The 25,753-nt window shown below is 41.4% G+C and overlaps 1 protein-coding gene across 1 annotated transcript in view; it reads right to left on the bottom strand.

The window, feature by feature from the left end:
- LOC124612275 (autophagy-related protein 2 homolog A) overlaps window positions 1-25,753 on the bottom strand; it is a 492,429-nt gene that overhangs the window by 275,790 nt on the left and 190,886 nt on the right. Inside the window, exons 13-18 of the mRNA XM_047140377.1 lie at window positions 24,403-24,541; window positions 18,356-18,456; window positions 16,880-17,063; window positions 16,696-16,796; window positions 16,376-16,578; window positions 16,136-16,292 (exon numbers count right to left, since the gene is read on the bottom strand). Of these exons, the coding sequence (XP_046996333.1) occupies window positions 16,136-16,292; window positions 16,376-16,578; window positions 16,696-16,796; window positions 16,880-17,063; window positions 18,356-18,456; window positions 24,403-24,541 (885 nt within the window). The remainder of the gene's footprint in view (window positions 1-16,135; window positions 16,293-16,375; window positions 16,579-16,695; window positions 16,797-16,879; window positions 17,064-18,355; window positions 18,457-24,402; window positions 24,542-25,753) is intronic.

The raw sequence follows: 25,753 nt of genomic DNA, 5'->3' as shown, positions 1-25,753 counted from the left end.
ACAATGAAAATACATGATTCTCAACATTTAAATGAATAAAATTGTCCATCGAAACTAAGTATCACAACACTCAATTTGTGTTATAATGAGATTAATGCTGTACAGTGTGATCCAGCAAGCAAATCTTATTTATGAAAAATATGAGTGATTTGAAGTGATAGTAACTGTGAGGTTTACTGGTATGTATGTGTACAGTATGGCATTCTGTCTCACTCTGCTTCACATGGCAACTGTATACGTCTGTTTAATTTTAGTATGGTATCTCTTAGACATAAACAGCTGAAATATAAGCAAAATTTTCAACAACTGTGTCCTACATTAAAAACTGTAATATCTTTATCTTGTTATGGCCATTGGAAAATTCTCTTAAGTGTACCAGCTTAGCAAAGCTATTAGAATTCCATAGACTGACACTACACTAAGAATGTTGGACCATATTTTCACCTCATCTTGCTGCACTCTGAATGAAATCAAACAGCTACAGTTAGGAAAACCAAATACTCTAGTTACAGTAAAGACAAATTTTTTCACTACACATGTGCCAATTCCATTGTCAAAGTTCCTATTATCTTTCTAGGCCAACATAACCAAATAGTGATTGGTGGCTAACTGTCCTAGCACAGCACGGGCATATGTGTATATGATGGCGAGAATGGCACAGCACTGCAAGAATGGGCTGAAACTAACCATCCTAGCCTTAATTAAACATGATTTGAACCAACTCCCATCGTTTGTCTATTGTAGACAGAAACACGGTTATACACAGATCTGATATGCAGCAGTGATAATATAACCCAGCAGCGCATCAAAACAGTCTGCAATGTTATTCCAGACACACAGCATACACAAATCATGTGTTCAATACATGCAGGAATAAGACTACAGAGGATCTCATTATGAAGGAGGTTCAGCTTCAAGAAAGCTGACTGGCAGTAAATTTAGATAGCTGCCACATGCTGCAGTTTCCAGCCTCAAACAACACCCAAGTCATTTCACGCATTCATTGAAGCTGTAAAGAGGGACTCTAAATTGTCGATGCCTTGTGGCTGTTAGACCTTATATATCACTGACTTCACTTCTCAGCTTGCCCTTCAAGTAACAGAGCACAAGACTCCTTAAAATAAAATTAAAAAAAGGTCATGTGGTCAACTGACAAAGGAAGCTGAGAATCAATTCATCAAAAACTGACATTTGGATAGAAGAATGAGTATTTAACTAGAGGCATCCTCTATAGTGATCCAACCAGGTCTACTACACATTACAATATCACTGTCCAGATAGTTCACTACGTACTCACAAATGGGAAAGTCAGACACAAAGTCAAAGTTCTTGAAATACCCATGAGGTTCAGAAGGTTTCTGATGGTCTTACTAGCCCATTTGAGATGTTAGAACTCTAAAAGGTTCTCAAGGAGAGTGAACCAGGTAAATTGGTTGGGTTAAATGACATTTGAAAAAAACAGATAAAGAACTGTCGGCATTCAGCAAGTGAATGGATCCCACAGCTCTTCAACAACTGTACAAGGAGCTGCCCACATCTACAAACTGTTGGAGAAAATGATTCTGGATAAAATTCTATTTATACCAGACTATCTACTTATAACTGAATAAGCAGGGTTTTGCACCATGAACAGCTGTAGAGAGGGGCTCTTGAAACTTACTTTAACAGAGGATGGGTTTAAAACTGATCATGTTATAGTGTGGTTTTGGTGGATCTGATGCCAGCATATGACACCGTCAATCACCAATTACTACTTGTCAAACTGAACAACATTCTCAAGGACCTCTATCATAATTCATTTATTAACACTCTTCTGCAAATCATACATTTTTTTGTCAACTTCCAAGCACATTATAGTTGCTGGAGAGCACAGAAAAAATTAACTACCTCAGAAAAATGCTATAGCTCCACTTCACTTTGACATCTACATTAAAAACTGACTGCTGACTCTAATTACAAAAACTTACTGTATGCAGATGATCTAGCTTTGGCTACATAGAGCAAGAGTTTGACATTGTGGAGAGAAATCTGACAGCTGCCCTCAGAAATCTACCAGGGTACTACAATAAGAATCAGCTACAATCACATCCTTCTACAACACAAGTCTGTGAATTCCATCTATAGAACAGAGAAGATCATCATGAACTACATATAGTATTGTCAGGAACCTGATTACAACACTGTCACACTCCAAATATCTGAGAGTAATGCTTGACAATAGAGTAGCATGGAGAGCTGCATCAAACCAGTCTCAGGACTGAAGACCACAACAACAACAACAACAACAATGCTTGACAAAACTCTTTAACTTCAAAAATCACTGTAAGAACAACAGAATGAAAATCTTTACACGAAACAATCTGATTCATAAACTGGCAGGATCAAAATGGGGCTCACACCCTCAAATAATCCATGCATCTGCAATAGCACTGAATTTTTCAACTTTAGAATATGCCTTTCTGGTCTGGTACAGACCACTGATAGTGAAATAAGTAGCCTGATTACAGGTCACCTCAAATTACCTAGTTTGAGCAGTACCACCTTCTATAGGCAGAGAGGAGTTTATTGATCAGGAGGCACTTACAGTGGAATAGAGTGGTGCCCACCCATTTCACAGGCATAGGCCTCTCTTCAAAGGCTGACGTCCACGAGGAACTTGTTTACTATCATCTCAGAAGCTTACCACTGTGCCACTGAGAAAGTAAGACTGGAAATGTGTAATGTGAGAACATCTCATCTCCACAGATGGATGAGAGTTGAGTGAATAACCACAGAACACAGTGAAAGTTGGTCGGTATGGAGGCCACTAAACAGTTTATGGTCCAAAATGGGAAGATCCAAAGACATCATGAATAAATGAAGCCTCAATGATTATGATACATATTGTGAATTAAGAAAGAGAAAATCACAAGCTATATGTTTCAATACCTTCTGTTCCCAAAATCCTACAAATGGGATGATATAATGCATGCCACAATGAGCTCCTTGGAGGTTGCAAAGTTCTGGACTTACGTAATATGAAGATGATGTATTTTCCCAGTCTAATTATTTTGTACGAGACAGGCGAAATACCCTCAGACTTCAAGAAGAATATAATAATTCCAATCCCAAAGAAAGCAGGTATTGACAGATGTGAAAGTTACCGAACTATCAGTTTAATAAGTCACAGATGCAAAATATTAACATGAATTATTTAGAGGCGAATGGAAAAACTGGTAGAAGCCGACCTCGGGGAAGATCAGTTTGGATTCCGTAGAAATGTTGGAACACGTGAGGCAATACTGACCTTACGACTTATCTTAGAAGAAAGATTAAGGAAAGGCAAACCTTCGTTTCTAGCATTTGTACACTTAGAGAAAGCTTTTGACAATGTTGACTGGAATACTCTCTTTCAAATTCTGAAGGTGGCAGGGGTAAAATACAGGGAGCGAAAGGCTATTTACAATTTGTACAGAAACCAGATGGCAGTTATAAGAGTCGAGGGGCATGAAAGGGAAGCAGTGATTGGGAAGGGAGTGAGACAAGGTTGTAGCCTATCCCCGATGTTATTCAATTTGTATATTGAGCAAGCAGTAAAGGAAACAAAAGAAACATTCGGAGTAGGAATTAAAATCCATGGAGAAAAATAAAAACTTTGAGGTTCGCCTATGACATTGTAATTCTGTCAGAGACGGCAAAGGACTTGGAAGAGCAGTTCAATGGAATGGACAGTGTCTTGAAAGGAGGATATAAGATGAACATCAACAAAAGCAAAACGAGGATAATGGAATGTAGTCAAATTAAGTTGGGTGATGCTGAGGGAATTAGATTAGGAAATGAGACACTTAAAGTAGTAAAGGAGTTTTGCTATTTGGGGAGCAAAATAACTGATGATGGTCGAAGTAGAGAGAATATAAAATGTAGACTGGAAATGGCAAGGAAAGCGTTTCTGAAGAAGAGAAATTTGTCAACATCGAGTATAGATTTAAGTGTCAGGAAGTCATTTTTGGAAAGTATTTGTATGGAGTGTAGCCATGTATGGAAGTGAAACATGGCCAATACATAGTTTGGACAAGAAGAGAATAGAAGCTTTCGAAATGTGGTGCTACAGAAGAATGTTGAAGATTAGGTGGGTAGATCACGTAACTAATGAGGAGGTATTGAATAGGATTGGGGAGAAGAGAAGTTTGTGGCACAACTTGACTAGAAGAAGGGATCGGTTGGTAGGACATGTCCTGAGGCATCAAGGGATCGCAAATTTAGCATTGGAGGGCAGCGTGGAGGGTAAAAATCGTAGAGGGAGACCAAGAGATGAATACACTAAGCAGATTCAGAAGGATGTAGGTTGCAGTAGGTACTGGGAGATGAAGAAGCTTGCACAGGATAGATTAGCATGGAGAACTGCATCAAACCAGTCTCAGGACTGAGGACCACAACAACAACAACAACAATTATTTTGTTCATTGGTTTGAATGTCACTTGTGTATTTGTATGTTATTGGTTCAAGAACAAATAAATAGTGACCATGATCAAGCACTGTTGAGTGGAAGAGAGAACAAACAGAAAAGGCACGGTTTTCATTCCATTAGACACCACATGTGATCTCCACAACTTTGTAGTGGAGATTATCCGAACAGCAACTAGAACATGAATGTCTTGCAGCCCAAGGAACTGCCCCTCCTTTAGGCAATACAGTTTTGGTAGGGCAATTCCCAGCTATATGATGCAAGGAACACATAAGCCTACATCAAAGAATGATGGATATCACTTTATCTCTTGCTTGAAAGTTTCCCTGAAATGTCATTCATCAAACTTATCTGGGATATGATGAGTCAGCAGTTTGTGCACCACAGTCATCCAGCCACTACTGCTGCAGCTTTGTTGTCTTGCCTACAATTAACAGAATGGAGATTTTCCAGAACATATCCAGCCTGCCTTCGATTCCATTCTGCAACGACTACAGGCTCAGACCACAGCACGTAACGTCTTTACGTCATTCAATCCTCAGAGTCAAGTATATTTCTGTAATTCTAATAATTTGGATATTGCCATGTTCTTAATAAGTTGCATAAACCTCATACCTACATTTCTTGCTGTGCAGTTTTCACAAAGAAGCCAGGAATTTCTTTAAGTGCTGCACTTCCAGACATTTAGAGTCTGTTTAGATATCATCCAATTAATTTGTGATAGTAACAATAATAAATTTAAAAATTTAGAATAATGTAAGATATTATAAGAAAATATAACCACATCTGAAAATGTTACCAATATACCAATAAGAAATATTATAAATCTACAGGAAAGTTCTGCAAAAAGTACATATTCAGGAGTACAGAAGACTAACTCATTGAATAGCAGAGGTGTTGAGTTATCGGGAGAGGCAAAGACAAAAGGGAATGAAAACTCTGCTAGCTTTCAGAATAAATCTTTTGATGGGGTAAAGTACAAGCAACACACACACACACACACACACACACACACACACACACACACCACATGCAGTTACATTGTGTCAGCTGAACATACAAAGTCTGTACTGCAGTTCAGCAGGAGGACTGCAGTGGATGGAGAGAGACAGAAGTGTAGGTTGGAGATGGGGAGCTAGTAGCTCGGAGGAAGGCATCAGGTGTGCAAGATAAGAATGCAGTCGGTTAGCAGAGGTTGAGTCCATGAAGATTATGGGAGTAAAGGATGAGTTACAAGAATAACTCCCATCAATGCACTTCAGAAAAGCTGGTGTTGGATGGAAGGATCCAGACTGTATGAATTGTGCAGCAGCCACTGAACTCAAGCGTGATGTGCTCAGTGGTGTGTTGTCACACTCAGTGGCATGCTGTAACACTGGATGATCAACAATGTTCTTGGCCATAGTTTGAGAGTGGCCATACATATTGGTGGACAGTTGGTTGGTGGTCGTGCCCATGTAGTATGTTGAGCAATGATTACAGCACAACTGGTGGGAGCGGCTTAGGGATAAACCAGGATGTTGTGCAGGTTGGACGAGCAACAGAAAACGAGGGGGGAGGGGGGGTGGGGTATTCCTTTTCATTTGATTATTGGATTGCTGCCATCAGAATTTTATGTCTTTCATTTTTCTTTCCTGCATGTGATCATAAATTATACACTATGCGACCAAAAGTATCCTGACGCCTGGCTCAAAATGACTTACAAGTTCGTGGTGCCCTCCATCGGAAATGCCGGAATTCAATATGATGTTGGCCCACCCTTAGCCTAGATAACAGCTTCCACTCTCCCAGGCATACGTTCTATCAGGTGCTGGAAGGTTTCTTGTGGAATGGCAGCCCATTCTTCATGGAGTGCTGCACTGAGGAGAGGTATCGATGTCTGCCGGTGAGGCCTGGCATGAAGTCAGCATTCCAAAACATCCCAAAGGTGTTCTATAGGATTCAGATCAGGACTCTGTGCACGCCAGTTCATTACAGGGATTTTATTGTCAGGTAACCACTCCGCCACAGGCAGTGAATTATGAACAGGTGCTCGATAGTGTTAAAAGATGCAATCACCATCCCCAAATTGCTCTTCAACTGTGGGAAGCAAGAAGGTGCTTAAAACATCAATGTAGGCCTGTCCTGTGATAGTGCCATGCAAAACAACAAGGGATGCAAGCCCCCTCCATGAGAAAACATGACCACACCACAACACCACCGCCTCCGAATTTTACTGTTGGCACTACACACGCTGGCAGATGATGTTCACCAGGCATTCGCCATACCCACACCCTGCCATTGGATTGCCATACTGTGTTCTGTGATTCGCCACTCCACACTATCTTTTTCCACTGTGGAATTGTCCAATGTTTATGCTCCTTACACCAAGCAAGGTGTCATTTGGCATTTACTGGGGTGATGTGTGGCTTATGAGCAGACGCTCGACCATGAAATCCAAGTTTTCTCACCTCCTGCCTAACTGTCATAGTACTTGCAGTAGATCCTGATGCAGTTTGGAATTGCCGTGTAATGATCTGGATCGATGTCTTCCTATTACACATTACGACGCTCTTCAACTGTTGGCAGTCTGTCAGTCAAGACAAGGTCAGCCTGTATGCTTTTGTGTTGTACATGTACCTTCATGTTTCCACTTCACTATCACATCAGAAACAGTGGACCTATGGAAGTTTAGGAGTGTGGAAATCTCGCTTACAGACATATGACACAAGTGACACCCAATCACCTGACCACATTTGAAGTCTGTGAGTTCAGTGGAGTGCCCCATTCTGCTCTCTCATGATGTCTAATGACTACCAAGGTCGCTGATATGGACCACCTGGCAGTAGGCGACAGCACAATGCACCTAATATGGAAAATGTATGTTTTTGGGGGTGTCCGGATACTTTTGATCAGTTAGTGTATGTGAGCGAAAACCTTCGTGCCACTTACTGACCTTAGCACAATTTCTTCTGCCCTTTTCACTCAGCAAACCAACACTTCATTAACCATAGTTCCCTTTACATCAACCTAACACTTTCAATTGTTCATTTCCCATGTCACTTCACTTTTTTCCTAGAAGCATCCCATCCCAAATGGCCTCCTGCTCCACCTCTCTGCACCAGTTGAGCAAGGTATCTCTAACCCCAGCTAAAACCCAGCCCCACATCCTGTTCCTTAAATGCTACCTTAGCCATGGAATGTAATACTTGACTTTTCCAACAGAACTTTAAGATGTAGTCTGGATGACTTTAGGAGTAACTTTTAAGTCAAGTTCACCTGTAAATACTGGAACAGAGTATTGAAGATGTTGAGGATCAATCCAGACTATAAATAAACACATCAAAACAGAGACAGGCCTGTCACCATAGAATATGACAAAGTGAGTTGACACAGTGACACACTCATACTCTGATGACACAAAGGACATGAACAAATGACAACATTTAGTCATGTCACGATTTTGAGGGGCTAAAGGGTACATCAATTAAATAATGTATGACACACTAAATGACCCACAGAAATTATGAAAAAAGAACCCAGTGGGTTAAAATGGTAAGTATTACCAATGCATGTCAAAAACACTTGTGTGAGAGAAATACAAATGAAAATAGTTATTGATACTAAAGCACAAGAATAATGAACAGGACAAAGAATATGAAAAATACATAGAGAGAGAGGAAAGAAGGTGTTGAAATCAAAACAGAGTAAAATTTGAGGAAAACTGTTAATGAACCTCTTTGTTCCTGGTCAATAGAGTTGTTAAAGATGCTGACAGTACTGTCCGACAAAAATGAGGTGTACGAAGTGTAACGCCCCAATGACCACCTTAAAGTCAATTATGAAAGAACATGAAGTAGGGGAGGTTATCTTGGCAGTTACGACACCTTTGCCAATGAGCTAACACAAAAGAGTTTTGTCAACAACTACATTGTACACCACTGAGCATATTTGTTAGCGAAAGAGAAAGAAGAAACATCGTATTTCAGCAATGGACAAATATCCATGTGACAAATGTGAAATTAATATCTCAAACGTTAGGTCCAAAGTAATGTCATCAGAGATAACTTTTATGTGGAAGAGAGTTGTAAGTGCAACGAAGAAATTCAATGTGCCTACAATGCTCTTCCACAGAAGAAGTAGCTTGCTAGAGCTCATCCAGTGCAGACGTACGAGAGCAGTTCTGATCTGAATTATTGAGATTGTGAATCGTGACGAGATTGTTTTCGAGTTTAGAAGTGTCTGTTGCGTGACAAGATTCATGGCTTAAGAAACTGATTTTATGAACTGAGACAGGAACAGATAGACTCATTTAACCGTGCACTATGGGTTAATTGAAATCTAATAATGGAATTAGTGAACACTGGACTTGACTTTAAATTAGATGGACCTTAAGGAGAAGTGAACATTCTATGAAAGAATACACACAATTAGTCTTGAGTAGGACCCAAGTACACGACATCATGAAGATAAAACAATTACGCTAAAGTGTTGAGTTGTGGTAATTGCCAAGAAACTATAACTCAATCGGACTGACTTAACTAAACTATTCCGTGTGCATGTGGTGTGGGAGTTATAAGTATTTAGTGATAAAATAACAATAAACTGTTCGTTACCAGTGTGGACTACGTCATTAAATAGTTTGATAAATGACTAAATCAATGACTACTCATGAAAGACTATTTCATTGAAGTGCAAATATTCACGTCATTAGTTGAGAAGGGAACTTTAAAATATTTTCGTATTTCGACGCAATCTTACAAAGACTGAATCAAAGAGTATATCTGCATCTCGCTGCAAACCAGCACAACAATTCCATAGCAATGAGACAACAGCGTAAGAAAAAACTGTTAACTAAAATATTTCCTCGCAATAAGTGGTGTGTGCTATGCGAACGAGAGAAAAATTAGTAACTACCACAAATCCGGGCAATTAACAATACAATATTAATAATAAAAAGCATCAATTATACGAGTTTGCGTAAGTGGAAACGCTGCGGACTAGTAATTGAGATACAACGACTACGCGAGGAACGCCTTTTCGAAAGTTTTTCATGTTTTTTTCTCCCGTTAATCTACAGGGACTGACGTTATATCGCATCGTGTCTCTCCTCTGCCATGAGAGCTGTGGCAGTAGCAACTCTATGGCGTCGACTACATCAGCACGTGGTTGGAGTCTACTACATCAGCACGCGGTTGGAGTCCGGGGCCACACGCCACAAAAGTACGTGAACTCATGAGGGACTGGATACTATGCGAGTAGACAGATCCTGGAGTGATTTATCCGTAACGTAGATTCATTCACAAGAGAAATGGTCCATACCACTTTTACGAAACAGTTGAGGATGGGTCCTTTCACGTACAAATAAAATTAAGTTGTGCAGTAGTTACCCAAAAATGGGGTGACTCAGCTATAATGCAATAGAAAAGAATTTAAGTAAGAATTAGTGGAACAAGTGATCAGACTAAAGAAGGGGATATCGTACATAAATGCAAAAGATAGTTAAGGAGATTTATATATCCCCAGATGTAACCTGAAATTTCAAGATGGAATGCCCGTGAGCATAACAATCACTCAATGTGCACTGGTAGTATCAATAAATCAAGTGAATCTATACATTATAGTATTTAAGGAACACTTATGAATGGTGTCACAAAATAATACAACAGTTATGTATAATGGATCCTAAGTGACAACACTGTAAATGGGTTATTAGAAAATACACTAAAATATGTAATAATGCAATAAGGAATAAAATGAACTTCAAAAGGAAATTTAATAACAAGACAGTTATGTGCTATGAAATATGTCTAAATTCTACACTCCTGGAAATGGAAAAAAGAACACATTGACACCGGTGTGTCAGACCCACCATACTTGCTCCGGACACTGCGAGAGGGCTGTACAAGCAATGATCACACGCACGGCACAGCGGACACACCAGGAACCGCGGTGTTGGCCGTCGAATGGCGCTAGCTGCGCAGCATTTGTGCACCGCCGCCGTCAGTGTCAGCCAGTTTGCCGTGGCATACGGAGCTCCATCGCAGTCTTTAACACTGGTAGCATGCCGCGACAGCGTGGACGTGAACCGTATGCGCAGTTGACGGACTTTGAGCGAGGGCGTATAGTGGGCATGCGGGAGACCGGGTGGACGTACCGCCGAATTGCTCAACACGTGGGGCGTGAGGTCTCCACAGTACATCGATGTTGTCGCCAGTGGTCGGCGGAAGGTGCACGTGCCCGTCGACCTGGGACCGGACCGCAGCGACGCACGGATGCATGCCAAGACCGTAGGATCCTACGCAGTGCCGTAGGGGACCGCACCGCCACTTCCCAGCAAATTAGGGACACTGTTGCTCCTGGGGTATCGGCGAGGACCATTCGCAACCGTCTCCATGAAGCTGGGCTACGGTCCCGCACACCGTTAGGCCGTCTTCCGCTCACGCCCCAACATCGTGCAGCCCGCCTCCAGTGGTGTCGCGACAGGCGTGAATGGAGGGACGAATGGAGACGTGTCGTCTTCAGCGATGAGAGTCGCATCTGCCTTGGTGTCAATGATGGTCGTATGCGTGTTTGGCGCCGTGCAGGTGAGCGCCACAATCAAGACTGCATACGACCGAGGCACACAGGGCCAACACCCGGCATCATGGTGTGGGGAGCGATCTCCTACACTGGCCGTACACCACTGGTGATCGTCGAGGGGACACTGAATAGTGCACGGTACTTCCAAACCGTCATCGAACCCATTGTTCTACCATTCCTAGACCGGCAAGGGAACTTGCTGTTCCAACAGGACAATGCACGTCCGCATGTATCCCGTGCCACCCAACGTGCTCTAGAAGGTGTAAGTCAACTACCCTGGCCAGCAAGATCTCCGGATCTGTCCCCCATTGAGCATGTTTGGGACTGGATGAAGCGTCATCTCACGCGGTCTGCACGTCCAGCACGAACGCTGGTCCAACTGAGGCGCCAGGTGGAAATGGCATGGCAAGCCGCTCCACAGGACTACATCCAGCATCTCTACGATCGTCTCCATGGGAGAATAGCAGCCTGCATTGCTGCGAAAGGTGGATATACACTGTACTAGTGCCGACATTGTGCATGCTCTGTTGCCTGTGTCTATGTGCCTGTGGTTCTGTCAGTGTGATCATGTGATGTATCTGACCCCAGGAATGTGTCAATAAAGTTTCCCCTTCCTGGGACAATGAATTCACGGTGTTCTTATTTCAATTTCCAGGAGTGTATATTATAAAAGGCAATAATAAAAAACATATTTAGTTTGAGTGTGGGTCAAATACTATTCCACTATATGAAGAACTGTTGCATCAGCTAAAGATGTCTGCAATGTTTAAGTAAAGCAGGGAGGTCAAATGTCGACAGACCTGCAGTCTGTACTGTATCTGTTTCTACAGAGAGGGCGTATGAGGAAAGATGTAACTGCAGTGCACAGAAGCCAGGAGAATGCTGACTACTTGCTGGGTGTAAGCAGTCCATGGACCCAGAAGACACGGACAGGATAAATGGTATTATGAAATTTCTTAGGAGAAATACAAATAATGGAAATACAAATAACGTTTTCTTTTATTGCAATGTAAGAAAGCTTTTGTATTACTGTTAGATCAGTGGCACTTTTGAGTTCTCATGGAGAAGGAATATATTTGTGTCATGCTAATGGACTGAACTGTAATTGCAGTTATGCAATAAACATCTGGAAATGGATGGTTTAAAGTGAAAATAAGAGTTTCGTCAGTGTCTGATAATTTGGTATAAGTCATTAGTTGGAAAGCTTTAGCAGTCTCCTGCAGCAGAGAAGACGCTTCGGAGAAGAAGTGCACACAGGTTTGGCACAGCATAGCTGGATCCTAAAATTCTACATGGTGACCAGAATTACATACAAGGTGACTCACAGTACAGGATGCAGGGGAAATAGCACTGGGCCATACCAAACTAAACTGAACCAAGTAACTCGACCAAAATCCACCTGAATATTTATTTTTTTGCCATGAAGCCCCCCCCCCCCCCCCCCCAAACAAAAATTGCACAGCACCAGTACCACACTGGCCAGGAGAAGCTGAACCATATCCTTCACCAGGGCTATCTTATCTATCATTACGCCCAGAAATGAGGGACATTCTGCTCAAGATCCTCTCAAGATCCTAAAGTGGTATTCTGTCACTCACCCAAGCTACATAAATCCCAGTCTATCCCTAGGCCACTTCCAACACCTTGCCATAAGGGTTCTGACCAGAGTGCAAGATCTCCCAGATCCACCCACCCAGCACATCCTATTTCAGTCCTGTTGCAGACTTATCCTACCCCATCAGCGGCAGGGCCACCTGTGAAAGCACCATGTCATACACTGACTGTGCTGGAATCACTGCACGGCATTCTATGCAGGTGTGTCCACCAACCAGCTCTCGAAACAATGAATGGTCACTGTCAAATGTGGCAAAGAAGAAAGTTGACCATCTACAGGCACAACATATTGCTGAGCACAATGGGCTGAAGTCCAGTTACTGCTTTACAACTCATGCCATCTGGATCCTTCCCTCCAAAACTAGCTTTTCTGAAGTACATAGTTGGGATTTATCCTTGCAACATATCCTTCACTCTTGTAATCCTCCTGGCTTCAACCTCTGCTAATCTACTGTCCCCAAACCCTCTAGTCAACACTTTCCCTCCCTCTGTCCTGTCACCTCCTCCCAATCTGTGCCTCCATATCATCTTCATCGTGTGCCACACCTAATCGGCCCCTGTAGCAACGTGTCACACACCCAGCCCACATACAGTGGCTACGAGCCATTATGGTGCAATCGAGTGGTAGAGGTGTGGATCCATAGAAACGCGTCAGTAAAGGTAACAAGTTCTTTATTGTAGCATCTGCATTGTGTGATACACTGGATCAGTTGCCGACTGGCTGCTGAGGTCTGTCGGGCTGGCCATTTGCATGCCCAGCAATGCCATTTAAGAATCTTTGCCGGTCACCAACAGCATCATTACATATGCTGGCAGTGATGCTTCTAAGCTTCTGAGTCAGCAAAGCATATACTCAACGGTACTGTATCTGCTGTGGCCAAGGGTGACACTTTGGATTTGTCATGGTAAAAGGTGCCCACTGCGATGAGGTGTTGATCTTATATTGGTGGCAGATGGTCGGTGTGCTAGGGGAGCATCCTGCTGTCCCCTGGGCGGAAGTCAGGCGTACTGCTGAAGTAGACCTGGGACGATCTGCTACACCACAGCACTTAAGTCCGGAGGGGACATGGCACGTAGAACTGTTGCTCCACCATTGTCTCGAACCTGTGACTCCTACTCGTGGGCCCAAGTGGCTTACATCATCTGGAAAAGCCCCATTGTCCCAGTAGAGCTGCAAAACTGAGACTAATTTTGTTACAAAATACCCCACATGTACAGCTGGCAGTGACACACTTGTTGTATGTATGTGCCACTCCCGTATCCTAAAACATCATTGCCACTGCAGAAATCTGCCTTGCCCCATGCTGCACAAGTTCATGCAGTATCACGGAGTCTGCTGTTACAGCAAGTTAATCTGCCGTGGCTTGCAACATTGTGCCAGCCTTGTCAAATTATTACAATGACAAAACCCTGCACTCACTTGGTGTCAGTGTGGCTGCAATACACCACTCAGGCTCACACTGTAATGCCCGTATATGGCCGGTGCACTACATTACCCCCTCTACAAGTGATTTAGTGGTTTATGTAGCTGCTAGCTTCCTGCTTGTAGTTGAAGCAGAGTCAGAACATTCAATGAGATCTGTCACCTGATGTAACCTCTGACATATTTACCTTTTTCTTTTAATCCAGTCACTGTAGTTAATTCTCTTGAAGCAAAGGTCCTGTTAATTGGGGTCTCTGAAATCCCACGTGTAGTCAAGGAAAGGCTTGACTTCTTCACATTCTCCATCTGTTACTGGAGCAAAAGAAGATAACTTCTTCTCATATCGCAAGAAACCACATCCACTACTTTCCGCGAATGGGTGCGATCAGCACACACTCCGCTGCAGAGTGAAAATTTCATTCTGGAAGCATCCCCAGGCTGTGGCAAAGCTATGTCTCCACAGTATCCTTTCTTCCAGAAGTACCAGTTCTGCAAGTTTCACAGGAGAGCTTCTGTGAAGTTTGCAAGGTAGGAGATGAGATACTGGCATAAGTAAAGTTGTGATGACGAGTTATCGTGCTTGGGTAGCTCACATGGTAGAGCACCCACCTGCGAAAGGCAAAGGTCCCGACTTCAAGTCTCGGTCTGGCACACAGTTTTAATGTGCCAGGAAGTTTCATACCAGTGCACACTCTGCTGCAGAGTTATAATTTCTTTCTGGAATACCCATGCTGATAGTGATGTCATCTGAAGAGCAAGGTGTCAAAGCAAGGTTGGCACCCCGCAATGAAATCGCAGAAAAATATAGTCACTGCAGGCCATTATGACGAATAAGAAATGTTGGCATAGCCATGCCTGCTACAGCCCCACTACACCACAGCAATCAATGGTCTACTTACAGCTGAGCAGAGGAAAGCTTGTGTCAGTTTACAGACAAAGATCAAGACCACAGCATCATCTTAGATAGGCCACCAGTGTATTAGATGACTTACACAGAAATTTATGTGAATATTATGTCAGTTAAGCTTCAGGTGAAGAGTCTTGTGAATTTGTCTGTGTCAACTGATACTTCAATATTCAGAGACAGTTGTAAATGCTCAGAACATTTGTGTCATGATGGATTACACAAAATTAAGTATGTATCCATATCTGCATTGTAATAAAGTGAATTAATATTTTACACATTGTAGTTCCACTCAATCTCCTTCTGGGGAAAACCAAAGAACACACCGTTGTGCCAGTGGATTTATTTTCGTATGGCACAACATTGCTTCTGGCTCTGGCATACCTTGTGTCTCTGACTCTTGTCACTGCAACACTCTTTCTTTCCAATACATTCACAATTAGAATGTACAGACACCAAACACTGCTCTCTATAGTTATCCCTAAACCCAGATAAGTGAAACAGCTCTAAACAAGGTAAGCTTTAAGTTACAATGTCAGTCAGACCTCAATTCCATGCCGTCATCCCCGCCAAAAAAATAATCATATGGTTCATCACTTGCCGCACAGTGTTGACACCATAGGTCATGGCCCAGAAGCCGTGCCGAGTTAAGATGATCCCGCTAATTCTGACACCAAACTAGAGTACGGGGAGGGGCAGCTATGAGCCAGGATGGTGCAAGTAGGTAGTGGAGGCGAGATGGGAGCCCAGGAAGCTCCAGACAAAAGCAGCTAAAAAGTTGACACATTCTTTGTCGAAGCTTGTGAGCGGTGTAGTGCACTAGATCAGTGGCCGGCTGGCTACTGAGTTCTGCCGGGCTAGCTGCTTGCACTCCCCACGATGCTGACATAGAGTCTCCGTCGTGCACCGAAGGTATTCTTATGCGAGCCGGCAGTGAAGCTTCTGCATGAGTGGCACGTATACTCAACAATGCCATATTGCTGTAGCTCCAGGCAGCACCTCTGTTTGTACTGTACTTTGTCAAATGACTTATTCCAAAATCTAAAAAAGTTTTCATTCTCTTTTGTGTGTGCCACTGGATGACTCAGTGCCTCTGCTATTGTCAGTAGCCTCATTTACTGCTAAACATTACAGTCCAGAACTCTCCTGATGGCTGGGTTGGGAAGAATTCAAACAGAGATACTCTACCTGTTGTATATCAGTTCATATAGGTGTTTTGAGGAAATCTGCATACTGGCACATGGAAGATTTATCTCAAGTTGCACCCGGCAGTTTCGTGAAGCATGTTCAATGAACTCAGCCATTTCATGTTTGTCACCTGGAATAACTAATTCTTCACCATCTCCTAGAAATTAAGAAAAAAAACAGGATAAGTATTAATACACATCAGTTATTTACAGTTCCAGCAAAGCACTTTTGTATTAATACCTTCTGTATTGTTAACAGATCTTCCATGTGGTGTGTCACTTTCGTGAATTACTTTTTTGGAACTAAAAGGTGATGGCTCTTTTGATGTTGCTTTTTCTAAAGGTTCAAATGTAGAATGAGGCATTGAATCCTCTAGCACTTCATTCTCTCCAATGTCATCCAGATCTCCAGGACTATTCACAGGATATACCACAATCACAATCCTGCAGGTGTGAAAGAAAGAAACAAAGAAAATCACTGATGCTGGGAAAAATAACAATCCCTTGATACCACAATACAAGAGTGAGAAAGTGAATTATTACAAAATCTACCTCAACTACCTTGGCCAACCAAATCCCTTTCCTCCATCTGGCAAAGAATTCCCATTTCTATCATCACAAGAGGCACGGAGAAAAGGAAGAGAAACATCAGTGTCTGCCTCCTGCCAAATATCAAAATTAGTACATTAAGACTCAGATTTGAATAAAAAGTATACAACAGTTTACCTTTTCAATAAATCCATACCTGGAAAAGACCTTTCACATCTCTGCACTGGAACTCATATCTTATAGTCGGATCACGACTAGTGATCATTGTGTGGAAAGATACATCCTCCAACTCAAATATGAGAATATCCTTTCTCACAGAGCGTTTCCACCAGGGTGGACGATCCATGTCATGTATAGGCCGAAGGTCAGGAGTGGGAAATCTTTATAAACAGAAATAATCAATGTTTGAAAATATAATTGGATAGATACAAGATCTACTCACCAAGCAGCAGCAGGAGAAGACATATACAAAACATATGGAAATGTGCAAGCTTTTGGAGCCAGTGGCTCCTTCTTATGGCAGATGGATTGGTGGGAAAGGAAGAGCGATGAAGGAAATGGAGTGGTCAGGTTTAGGAAATAGGGAAAGTCACAGAAAAGCTGCCCAGAACACTGGGTCAGGGAGACTTATAGGAAGGGATGAGAAGGAAAGACTGATTGTTGGTGCCTGGATTGGATGTAATTTGAAAACCTGAGAACTTAAGGGTGGAAGATAGAGTAATAAGCAAGACAGAGATTAGTAAAAGAACTCTGTGCAAGAGTCAATAACAGCAGAAAGGTAAGTGCATTATACGTGGTAGACGGGTGAGGGGATGGGGGAGCTGGGGGTGGGGGAAAGGGGTGGGGAAAGAGAGGAGGTGGGGGGGGGGGAGGGGGAGGGGGGGAGGGGAGGGCAAAAGAATTGACAAGTCGGAAAATGAAAGATACACAAAAATAAAAGGGAGTAAAGCAAAAGAATAGTTATTAAAAAGGAATTCTGAGACAGCAGAAATTAGTGTGCCATTTGGATTATCCCTCCTGACACCAGTTTTTCAGAACTCTGCTGGTTAGAACTGGCTTTACAGCATGTGCTTCATTCTCGCTGCCAACCTGGCCTAAATTTATGGTAATTTCTGTGGTCTCAGCATTTCTTTCCAGCAACTGTTTTTTTCTTGCTTTTGTTTTTCTACTTCTTTTCTTTTCCAACCTGTCTACTGCCCCCACCCCACTTGTCTACAATGTATAATGCAATTAGTTTTCTGCTCTTATTGATGTCTGCATGATGTTCTGTCAGTAATCTCTGTGTCGGTTATTACTCCTTTTTCCAACTTTAAGTTCTCTGGTTTTTAAATTTCGTCCAGTGCAGCCACGAATGATCACTCTTTCCTTCACACCCTGTTCATTGTCTCTCCCCTGACATGGGATTCTGGGTGATTTTTCCATAACTCTCTCCATTTCTTAAACCACACCAGTCCTTTTCCTTCATTTGTCTTCTTTTCCTTTCAACCCTTCTTTATAAACATTAACACCGAAATGTCTGTCTTTACTAGTGTCATAAAAATAACAGGACATTTATTTCACCTCACAAAATGAAGACAATTTTTAAAGTACATCTGTATGAAAACTGCTATTGATATTCCTACATCTTTCAAGAATATAAGAGTAATAGGAAGTTAACACAAATGTACATTACCTTAAATTCATTTTTAAAAGTGATGATGACACCTTTATTTCTGTTTTGCTATCTGCTAGTGAAGAACTTTCAACAGCCTGATAAAAACATGTCTGTTGAGTCTGGAAAAAAAAAAAGATTGTTTAAACTCGACAGATTTAATTTTTTTACAACTAAACTTAGTTACTCTTAATCTCAAAAGCAGCCAAAAGAAACATAGTCATATTGAACCAGGCAGTCTGTTTCTACTATGGGCAACAGAAAAATTTAACAATGTTGTTACGTGACTCACAGTATCAAAAAATGTGCTGTATGAGAATATATTTTGAAAAAATGTTAAATTACTTATTGAAACATTTCAAAATTAGGCACTTTCTGGTCTGGTAGTTCATTAGATTCTTTAGTCATTTCTTTTATGTTCATTATAGGAACATACTACAGCTACAAAAAGAAACTTCAGGATTGTAACATAGTGGTCATATACAATTAAATTGGTCCACACAAGAAAGTACACTGTTTCTTGGACATAGTGTGCTGTTGTATTATCAGCATGGAAGAATCTGGCATTGGGACAAGGCTATAGGTGGATTTACTTAATGGAGTAGCACATTGTTTAAAACTCACAAGTCATTTAATTCTGAGGACTATACATCCCAGGCCTCTACTTCCACCAATTCTCTTGATTAGTCTTATGTATAAGTAAAATTTTTTTATGATTCTGCCAGGTATTCAGAATAACACAAGGTTCTTTCACCACTTATTATTTAATCAGAGTGAGAGAGATTTCACCTAGTAAAATTTTTGGCTCTAACTTTCTTACTTATTCAATACTGCATCATCAAAAGATAACAACTTCTTCATACCTTACGATGATAAGAGGATTGTCTTGGCAATTTATGTATATAATAAGGATCCTTATGCAGATACATATCTTGATCTTGGTGCCAGTTTCATTATTTTGTCCGAAGGCATGAATATTTCTCCAATAGAGGAATGATTTTGCAAGATAACTTTCATATGACAAACTTTACATGACACTGCACGAATAATTGCTCAGTATGAATATGATACGAAAAAAACTGAGTAAGGAGGAGGGGGACACCACATACCATTAGTCTGCATGTCAGGCAGGACAGTAAGTAGCAATGAAGAGAAAATTATATATCTGTTCCAAGGCTTGTGTAGGGCAAGAGATAAACTGGAAACACAGATGATTGTTAATGAGGTAATGTAGAATGAAGTGTATACACTCATTTAATGTATGGTGAAAGGAAAAGAAGGTGGAAATGACTGTGTTTGAATATAAAGAAACAAGCTGGCTTTAGTTGTGGATACAGAAAAATGAACCATCTGCAAGGCACGAACAAAATTACACAACTGATCAGTAAGTATGAATTACCACCTTGTTTGGTATTCATATATTATTAGAAAACTTTTGACACTGAAACTTCCTCACAGGTTAAAACTGTGAGCTGGAGCGAGACTTGAACTTGGGACCTTTGACTTTCATGGGCAAGTTCTCTACTGGCTGAGCTATCCAAGCACAATTCATGACCCATTCTCATAGCTTTAGTTTCCCCCCGTACCTCATTTCCTACTTTCGAAACTTCACAGAAGCTCTGCTGTGAACCTTACAAGACTAGCACTCCTGGAAGAAAGAATATAGCGGACATGTGGCTTAGCCACCTCATGGGGAGTGTTTCCAGAATGATAGCTCATTCGGTAGAGCACTTGCCCGCAAAAGCAAAAAGGTCGCCAGTTCAAGTCACGCTCCTGCACACAGTTTTAATCTATCAGGAAGATTTGTATCAGCACACAACTGCAGAGTGAAAATACTATTCTGGGAACATCCCCTAGGCTTTGGCTAAGCCATATCTCTGCTATATCCTTTCCTCCAGGAGTGCTAGTCTTGCAAGGTTTGCAGGAGAGCTTCTATGAGGTTTGTAACATAGGAGATGAGGTACTGGTATGATGAAAGCTATGAGGATGGGTTGTGAGTTATGCTTGGGTAGCTGAGTCAGTAGAGCACTTGCCTGCAAAAGGCAAAGGCCCTGAGTTCAAGTCTTGCTCCGACACACAGTTTTGATCTGCTAGGAAGTTTCATATCAGCACACACTATGCCGGAGAGTGAAAATTTCCTTCTGGACTTTTGACACTCTTTCAACATTATCCCCACTAACAGCTCAAGAGAAACACAGCAGTGATTCTACATAAGTCAGCATACTCAGGAATGTATGTTTCAATGCTACAGTTTTCATTATATTTCATCACAGCTGTGAGAAATTTAGAACTGAAAGAGGAGTCAGACAAGATAATTCAATATCATCAGAATGATTACCATCCCTCTTAGAGGTAGGTTTTAGTCCCCTGAATTGTGAAAACAAAGGAGAAAATGTTTGAAACGTATCTGAACCATCTCTCTTTGCTGATTACGCACAACTGTTTGCCTTCAGCACAGTTAAACTACAATAATTAATGGAAAATTTTTACAGTGGAAGCTAAGGTAGGCTTTGAAATTTATGAGAATAATGCTACAATATTTAAAATTAATACATTGCAAAACACTTCAAATCAATAATGATGCCAAGGAACAAGCTGAGTTCTTGCTTTTATGGCAGTTGAAGATGACTGGATGAACTATAAAAGCTCAAAATGAAAGTTTACAATCAATGTGTATTGCCAGTTTTCACTAATGGGAGTGAGACATGGCATTTAAACATGAAAACATTCCTTGGTGAGTGTGTTGGGTATTACAAGGAAAGAAAGGAAAACAAATGGATTGATCAGAGAACAGGCTGGAGCTGAAGACATAACTATGACTGCAATGAAAATTAAATGGGGAGATTTGTAACACGTAGCTAGGCAAGTAGATAATACACGACCAAGGAAGCTATTTTCTGTATTACAAGAGATACGATAAGACCGAGACAACGAATTTATGGGAGAGAGGGGAGGACATTACAAAACATGCAGGAGCAGCTCGAACACATGTAGCTGAAACCTGTAATGCATGCAAAGTCTAGGGGAGGTCTGTACCCAACAGTGCACATCAAATGGGTGGTGAGGATAGTCATTTTATCTGTTGTGAGCAACATTATTTTGTATGTTACGTATACTGGTATTTAATGGCAACACACAAAAAAGTTGTTCCAGGGGCACTTGAATTATAACAACAACTAATTTAATTGACATTATATAATATTTACTTTTATCTCGACTGTGCAGATATATTTGTTCTACCTCAGAACACGCTTCCCACTTCCACCAAATATTTGATCATCCTATATTTTAAACCAGCAGCAGCATAAACAACTACCATTTCACCATGAAATTACAAAGGCACAGGTCTGGTTGAAACAAATGAAAGTATGCTGACTCATGAAAGAGACCATTTAGGAACAAAGGAGTTGCTTATAGTTTTGTGTTTGGACAAAATAATTGAAAAAGAAAACTGAAATCCAACAAAAACAGAGGATATCTGCATTTCACAGATGGCCCTGCCATTGATGGGTAGGATATGCCAGTGAAATACAGAGGTCTTAAGTCTAGGTCTTCCACAAGATTATGCTCACTGTGCAAGTAGTTGGGATCAGCAGTGGCATAGGGATGGGCAAAGTTATTTGAAAATTTGATGGACAACAAAGTACTACTTAAGAAGGGATGAGAAGAAAGGTGGGGAGCATATTCCTTATTTCAGGCTATGTCAACAGGAAGTTGAAAACCTTAAAAGGAAACAAGCTTCAGTGACTCCAGTCACATGTGCTGTTGTGTGACAGAGGGGCACTGTTCTTAGGCTTCTCAGCAAGTATGTGACATGTGGTGTCTTTGAGGGTAAGGCATTGGAGATTTCTGTGTCATAACAAGCAACACTTAATACACTGATGGTATTTCAACTAGAGCCATAGAGAAGGTACATTTCTCTTCCATCAACTTTATTTAACAGAGCCCAAATAACCCTAAAATACAATATAATAAAAAACTGTACAATCTATTATTAATTAAGCCAATGTCCAGTAACCAGAATGGTGCAGTTATTCGCTGCAAACAAGTCTTCCATGTCACAGGGTTCACTCAGGTCACTGCACACCAACAAGTATTCAGAGTCCTGCATTGCCCCACATTCACAATACTTATCATCACTGACACCCCAATCCTTCATATTAATCTTGCACATTGTCACCCCTATTCTCAACCTGTTGAGGGTTTCCCATGTCCAGTACTGGATATGGCAGCCTGATGGTAGCTTCTTAGCTTCTCTTTTGCTGTCCATAATCCTCCAGGAGCCTTTGTTCTCCACAGTTCAGTTTGGCAGGCTTCTGCTGATCTTTGAATTGGAGCAATTCTAAGTAGCAAGCTTCTTCTGGTCTTCTGTCATAATGGATAGGTGAGAGTTTCAAACAGTGGATGCCTTGGATTTTTCTTGCTGTTTCTTTTCATTCTCTACTGCTAATGTCTTCTTACGTCTGGAGGTTCTATTCCCACGAGTGGAAATATCTTCTTGACTGGAACTGGTATTAGGAACCATGTGACTATGCAGCCTATTCTCCTGAATTCACACATCAACTTGGTTACCACTTGCAGAGTTCCTCCAGACTGATGTGGCATACTCCACAGCAGAGGAACACAGAGCACATGTGGATGTGCATAGGTTGCTGTGTGGTGTTTGTCAGCTTACGGATAAGGTTGTTTCTAGTGCACACCTTCTGTCTGGTTCCCATACGTTGTTGTTCATAGGTTAACAAATGATCCAACTTCAACCCTAGGTGGCCACAGTGATTTAGATTGTGTCCTTTCCTGGTGATGGTCAATTTTCTTCTTGCCTCCTTATGTGGGTGGAATGCACACACCTGACTTATATCTTGTTTGGGTGTCCAGTGGTTGTCATCATAGTAGATGGAAAGTTTTCGGAGAGTAGATGTTAGCTAGGATTCTACTTCTTCAAATGTTGCTCCCTGAGCAGCAACAGCTGTGTCATCTGCATTGGTGAAGAACTGGCTTCCAATGTTGAGTGGCTAACCATATATATACGTTATATAATATTGGAGTCAGCAAACTTGACTGAGGAATGCCATTTCCCTGCATTTCCAGCTTTTAGAGTGACAAAAAAAATCATCTATTCTGTAGCAGACACTGAATAAACTGTGTCAGTCCATGGTCCTTAGTTGTTGTGTACAACTTCTTTGTTAGTTTCTTACGATTCATGGTCATAAGCAGCTGTAAGATTGGTAAAGGCAACTCCTATAATCTGCTTTTTTTCATACCATGAAAGACACTTCAATGCTACCATCAACTGTTTAACTATTAGAATAAAATTATGAGATACAATTGCTGGACAATACTTACCTTTAGGGTGTGAAATTTCAGCACTGCTGTTCCATGCACATATAAAAGTATGTGATACTGTCTAGCTTTTGGAACAAATACTTCCTTTCTCAAGGTTGAGAGGGGATAGGTTGGAGAAAGTTACAGAGGAAGGGCAGGTCACTCAGACACCAGGACTAGAGCACACAAAGCTGGGAAAATTGCATATTTGCTATAGGGGCAACAAGTAATACAAAAAACAGACGAGAGAATGCAGAAGAAATTAGAGCCTGATGTGTATAAAAATAATTTATACAATACCAGTAATAGTCGCTAATATAATAAGTCCATTAGTACTCATCATAAAGATGACATATTAATTTGCACACAAGCACAATGAAAAGACGTTACAACATTTAGCTTTCAGCCAAAGCCTTCTTCAGAAAAGCAAATCCACACACACACACACACACACACACACACACACACACACATTCACTTATACAAGCAAGTACACCTCATGCACACGACTGCTTGCTTGTGTGAATGAATGTGTGCACGATTCCTTTTCTGAGGAAGGCTTTGGCCAAAAGCTAAATGTGTAATGAACTTTTTGTTGTGCCTGCTTCCATCTCATCGTGTCACCTTTATGCATCTATACCAATCTATACTTTTCCTTATATTGTTGATATTCCAACATGGATTTTCCACTGTTTATTAAGTCCATTAGTGTCACACTACTTACTACACACAAGAAAACACTTTACCATTAGGTCTTTAACTGCACCAGATCCCATTCCATATTTAGATGTACTTCGACGACACAATGGCTGAGGGTTCAGCACGGCAGTAATACGATCCACAATTGAAATATCTATCTCTGATGCACATTTCTCAAGTGTGAATCTGGAAAAGAGATAAAAAAGAAAATATCAATTTAAAATATGTTTTTTTATATATAGTGAAGACCATAACAATGTGGAATCATGGCTTCTTGACTTAACAAATCAATATGAAATGTAATTAGAGGGGAAGAGGGAAGGCAAGAAGAAGGAAGGAAGATTGAGGTGTATAGGACAAGGCAATAAATCTCTTATGCAGAACTACCTTTAACAGAAAAATTGGAAGTACAGACTAGAAGATATAGGAAAGTAGTAAATATTATGGCAGTGGGCATTACATCAAAATATGACTGATAATTTATATAATGTCCACTGCAATAATATTTATTTACATACAATTGTTTTTCATTATTTATTTTGTTTCCTTTTCTGTGGCACAATATTTACATAACATCTACTTCTATAACATTTTCAAACAAACTGGTATTTTTTATTTATAATATAAGGAATGCAATAGATTGCTACTAACCATAAAGATGACCCACTGAGTTGCAGACAGGCACAGCAAAAAGATTACTGCACATGCAGCTATCAGCTAAAGCCTTCCTCAGCAAAGAAAACTTACACACAAGCAGGCACACCCCATGCACATTTGGCCGCCACCTCCGGCAGCTCTGACAGGAATGCGACTGTCATGTGAATAGCAGACTGGTGTTGGGAGGGGAAGGGGGAGGGATAGAAGGGTACAGGTGGGTGGGGGCGGGGGGAGGGGGGGGGGGAGAGAGAAGCACACTCTGGCAGGGTGTGCAGGGTCTAGAGACTGCCAGCCACAGCACCAAGAGGCGGGATTTGGAGGAAAAAAAAAATGGGGAGTAAAAAGGAGGAAAGTGGAAAAGGAGAGGAGAGTAAAAGGAGGAGAGCAGAAAAGGGGAGCAGCTGGCAAAGAGGAGAGCAGGGAAGGGGGGAGAACAGACAAGTATACTGGCAGAGGGTGACACACAAACAAAATGAAGAAAAGTGAGAAGGGAGGCGGTGACACGATGAGGGGGCAGAAACTGTTGGGTGGAGCGTGTGGGGGCAGTAGGTTACATGCAATTGCTCATAATACAGTCTCCCATGTCGAAGATACCAACCGCTTCCATCACCGACCCTCCACCATCTCCTCTGCTTTACCTCCTGGTTCCCCACTGTCACTGTTGGCACCACTTCCCTATACACCAGTATCCTTCATGTTCATGGCCTTGCTGCAACTGAGCAATGTCCTTCAGACTCCAAA

This window comes from Schistocerca americana, chromosome 4 (genome assembly GCF_021461395.2).
Source record: "Schistocerca americana isolate TAMUIC-IGC-003095 chromosome 4, iqSchAmer2.1, whole genome shotgun sequence".
Taxonomy (NCBI): Eukaryota; Metazoa; Arthropoda; class Insecta; order Orthoptera; family Acrididae; genus Schistocerca; species Schistocerca americana.
Note: the sequence above shows the minus strand (reverse complement) of the source record. Positions and strands in the feature narration are given on the sequence as shown.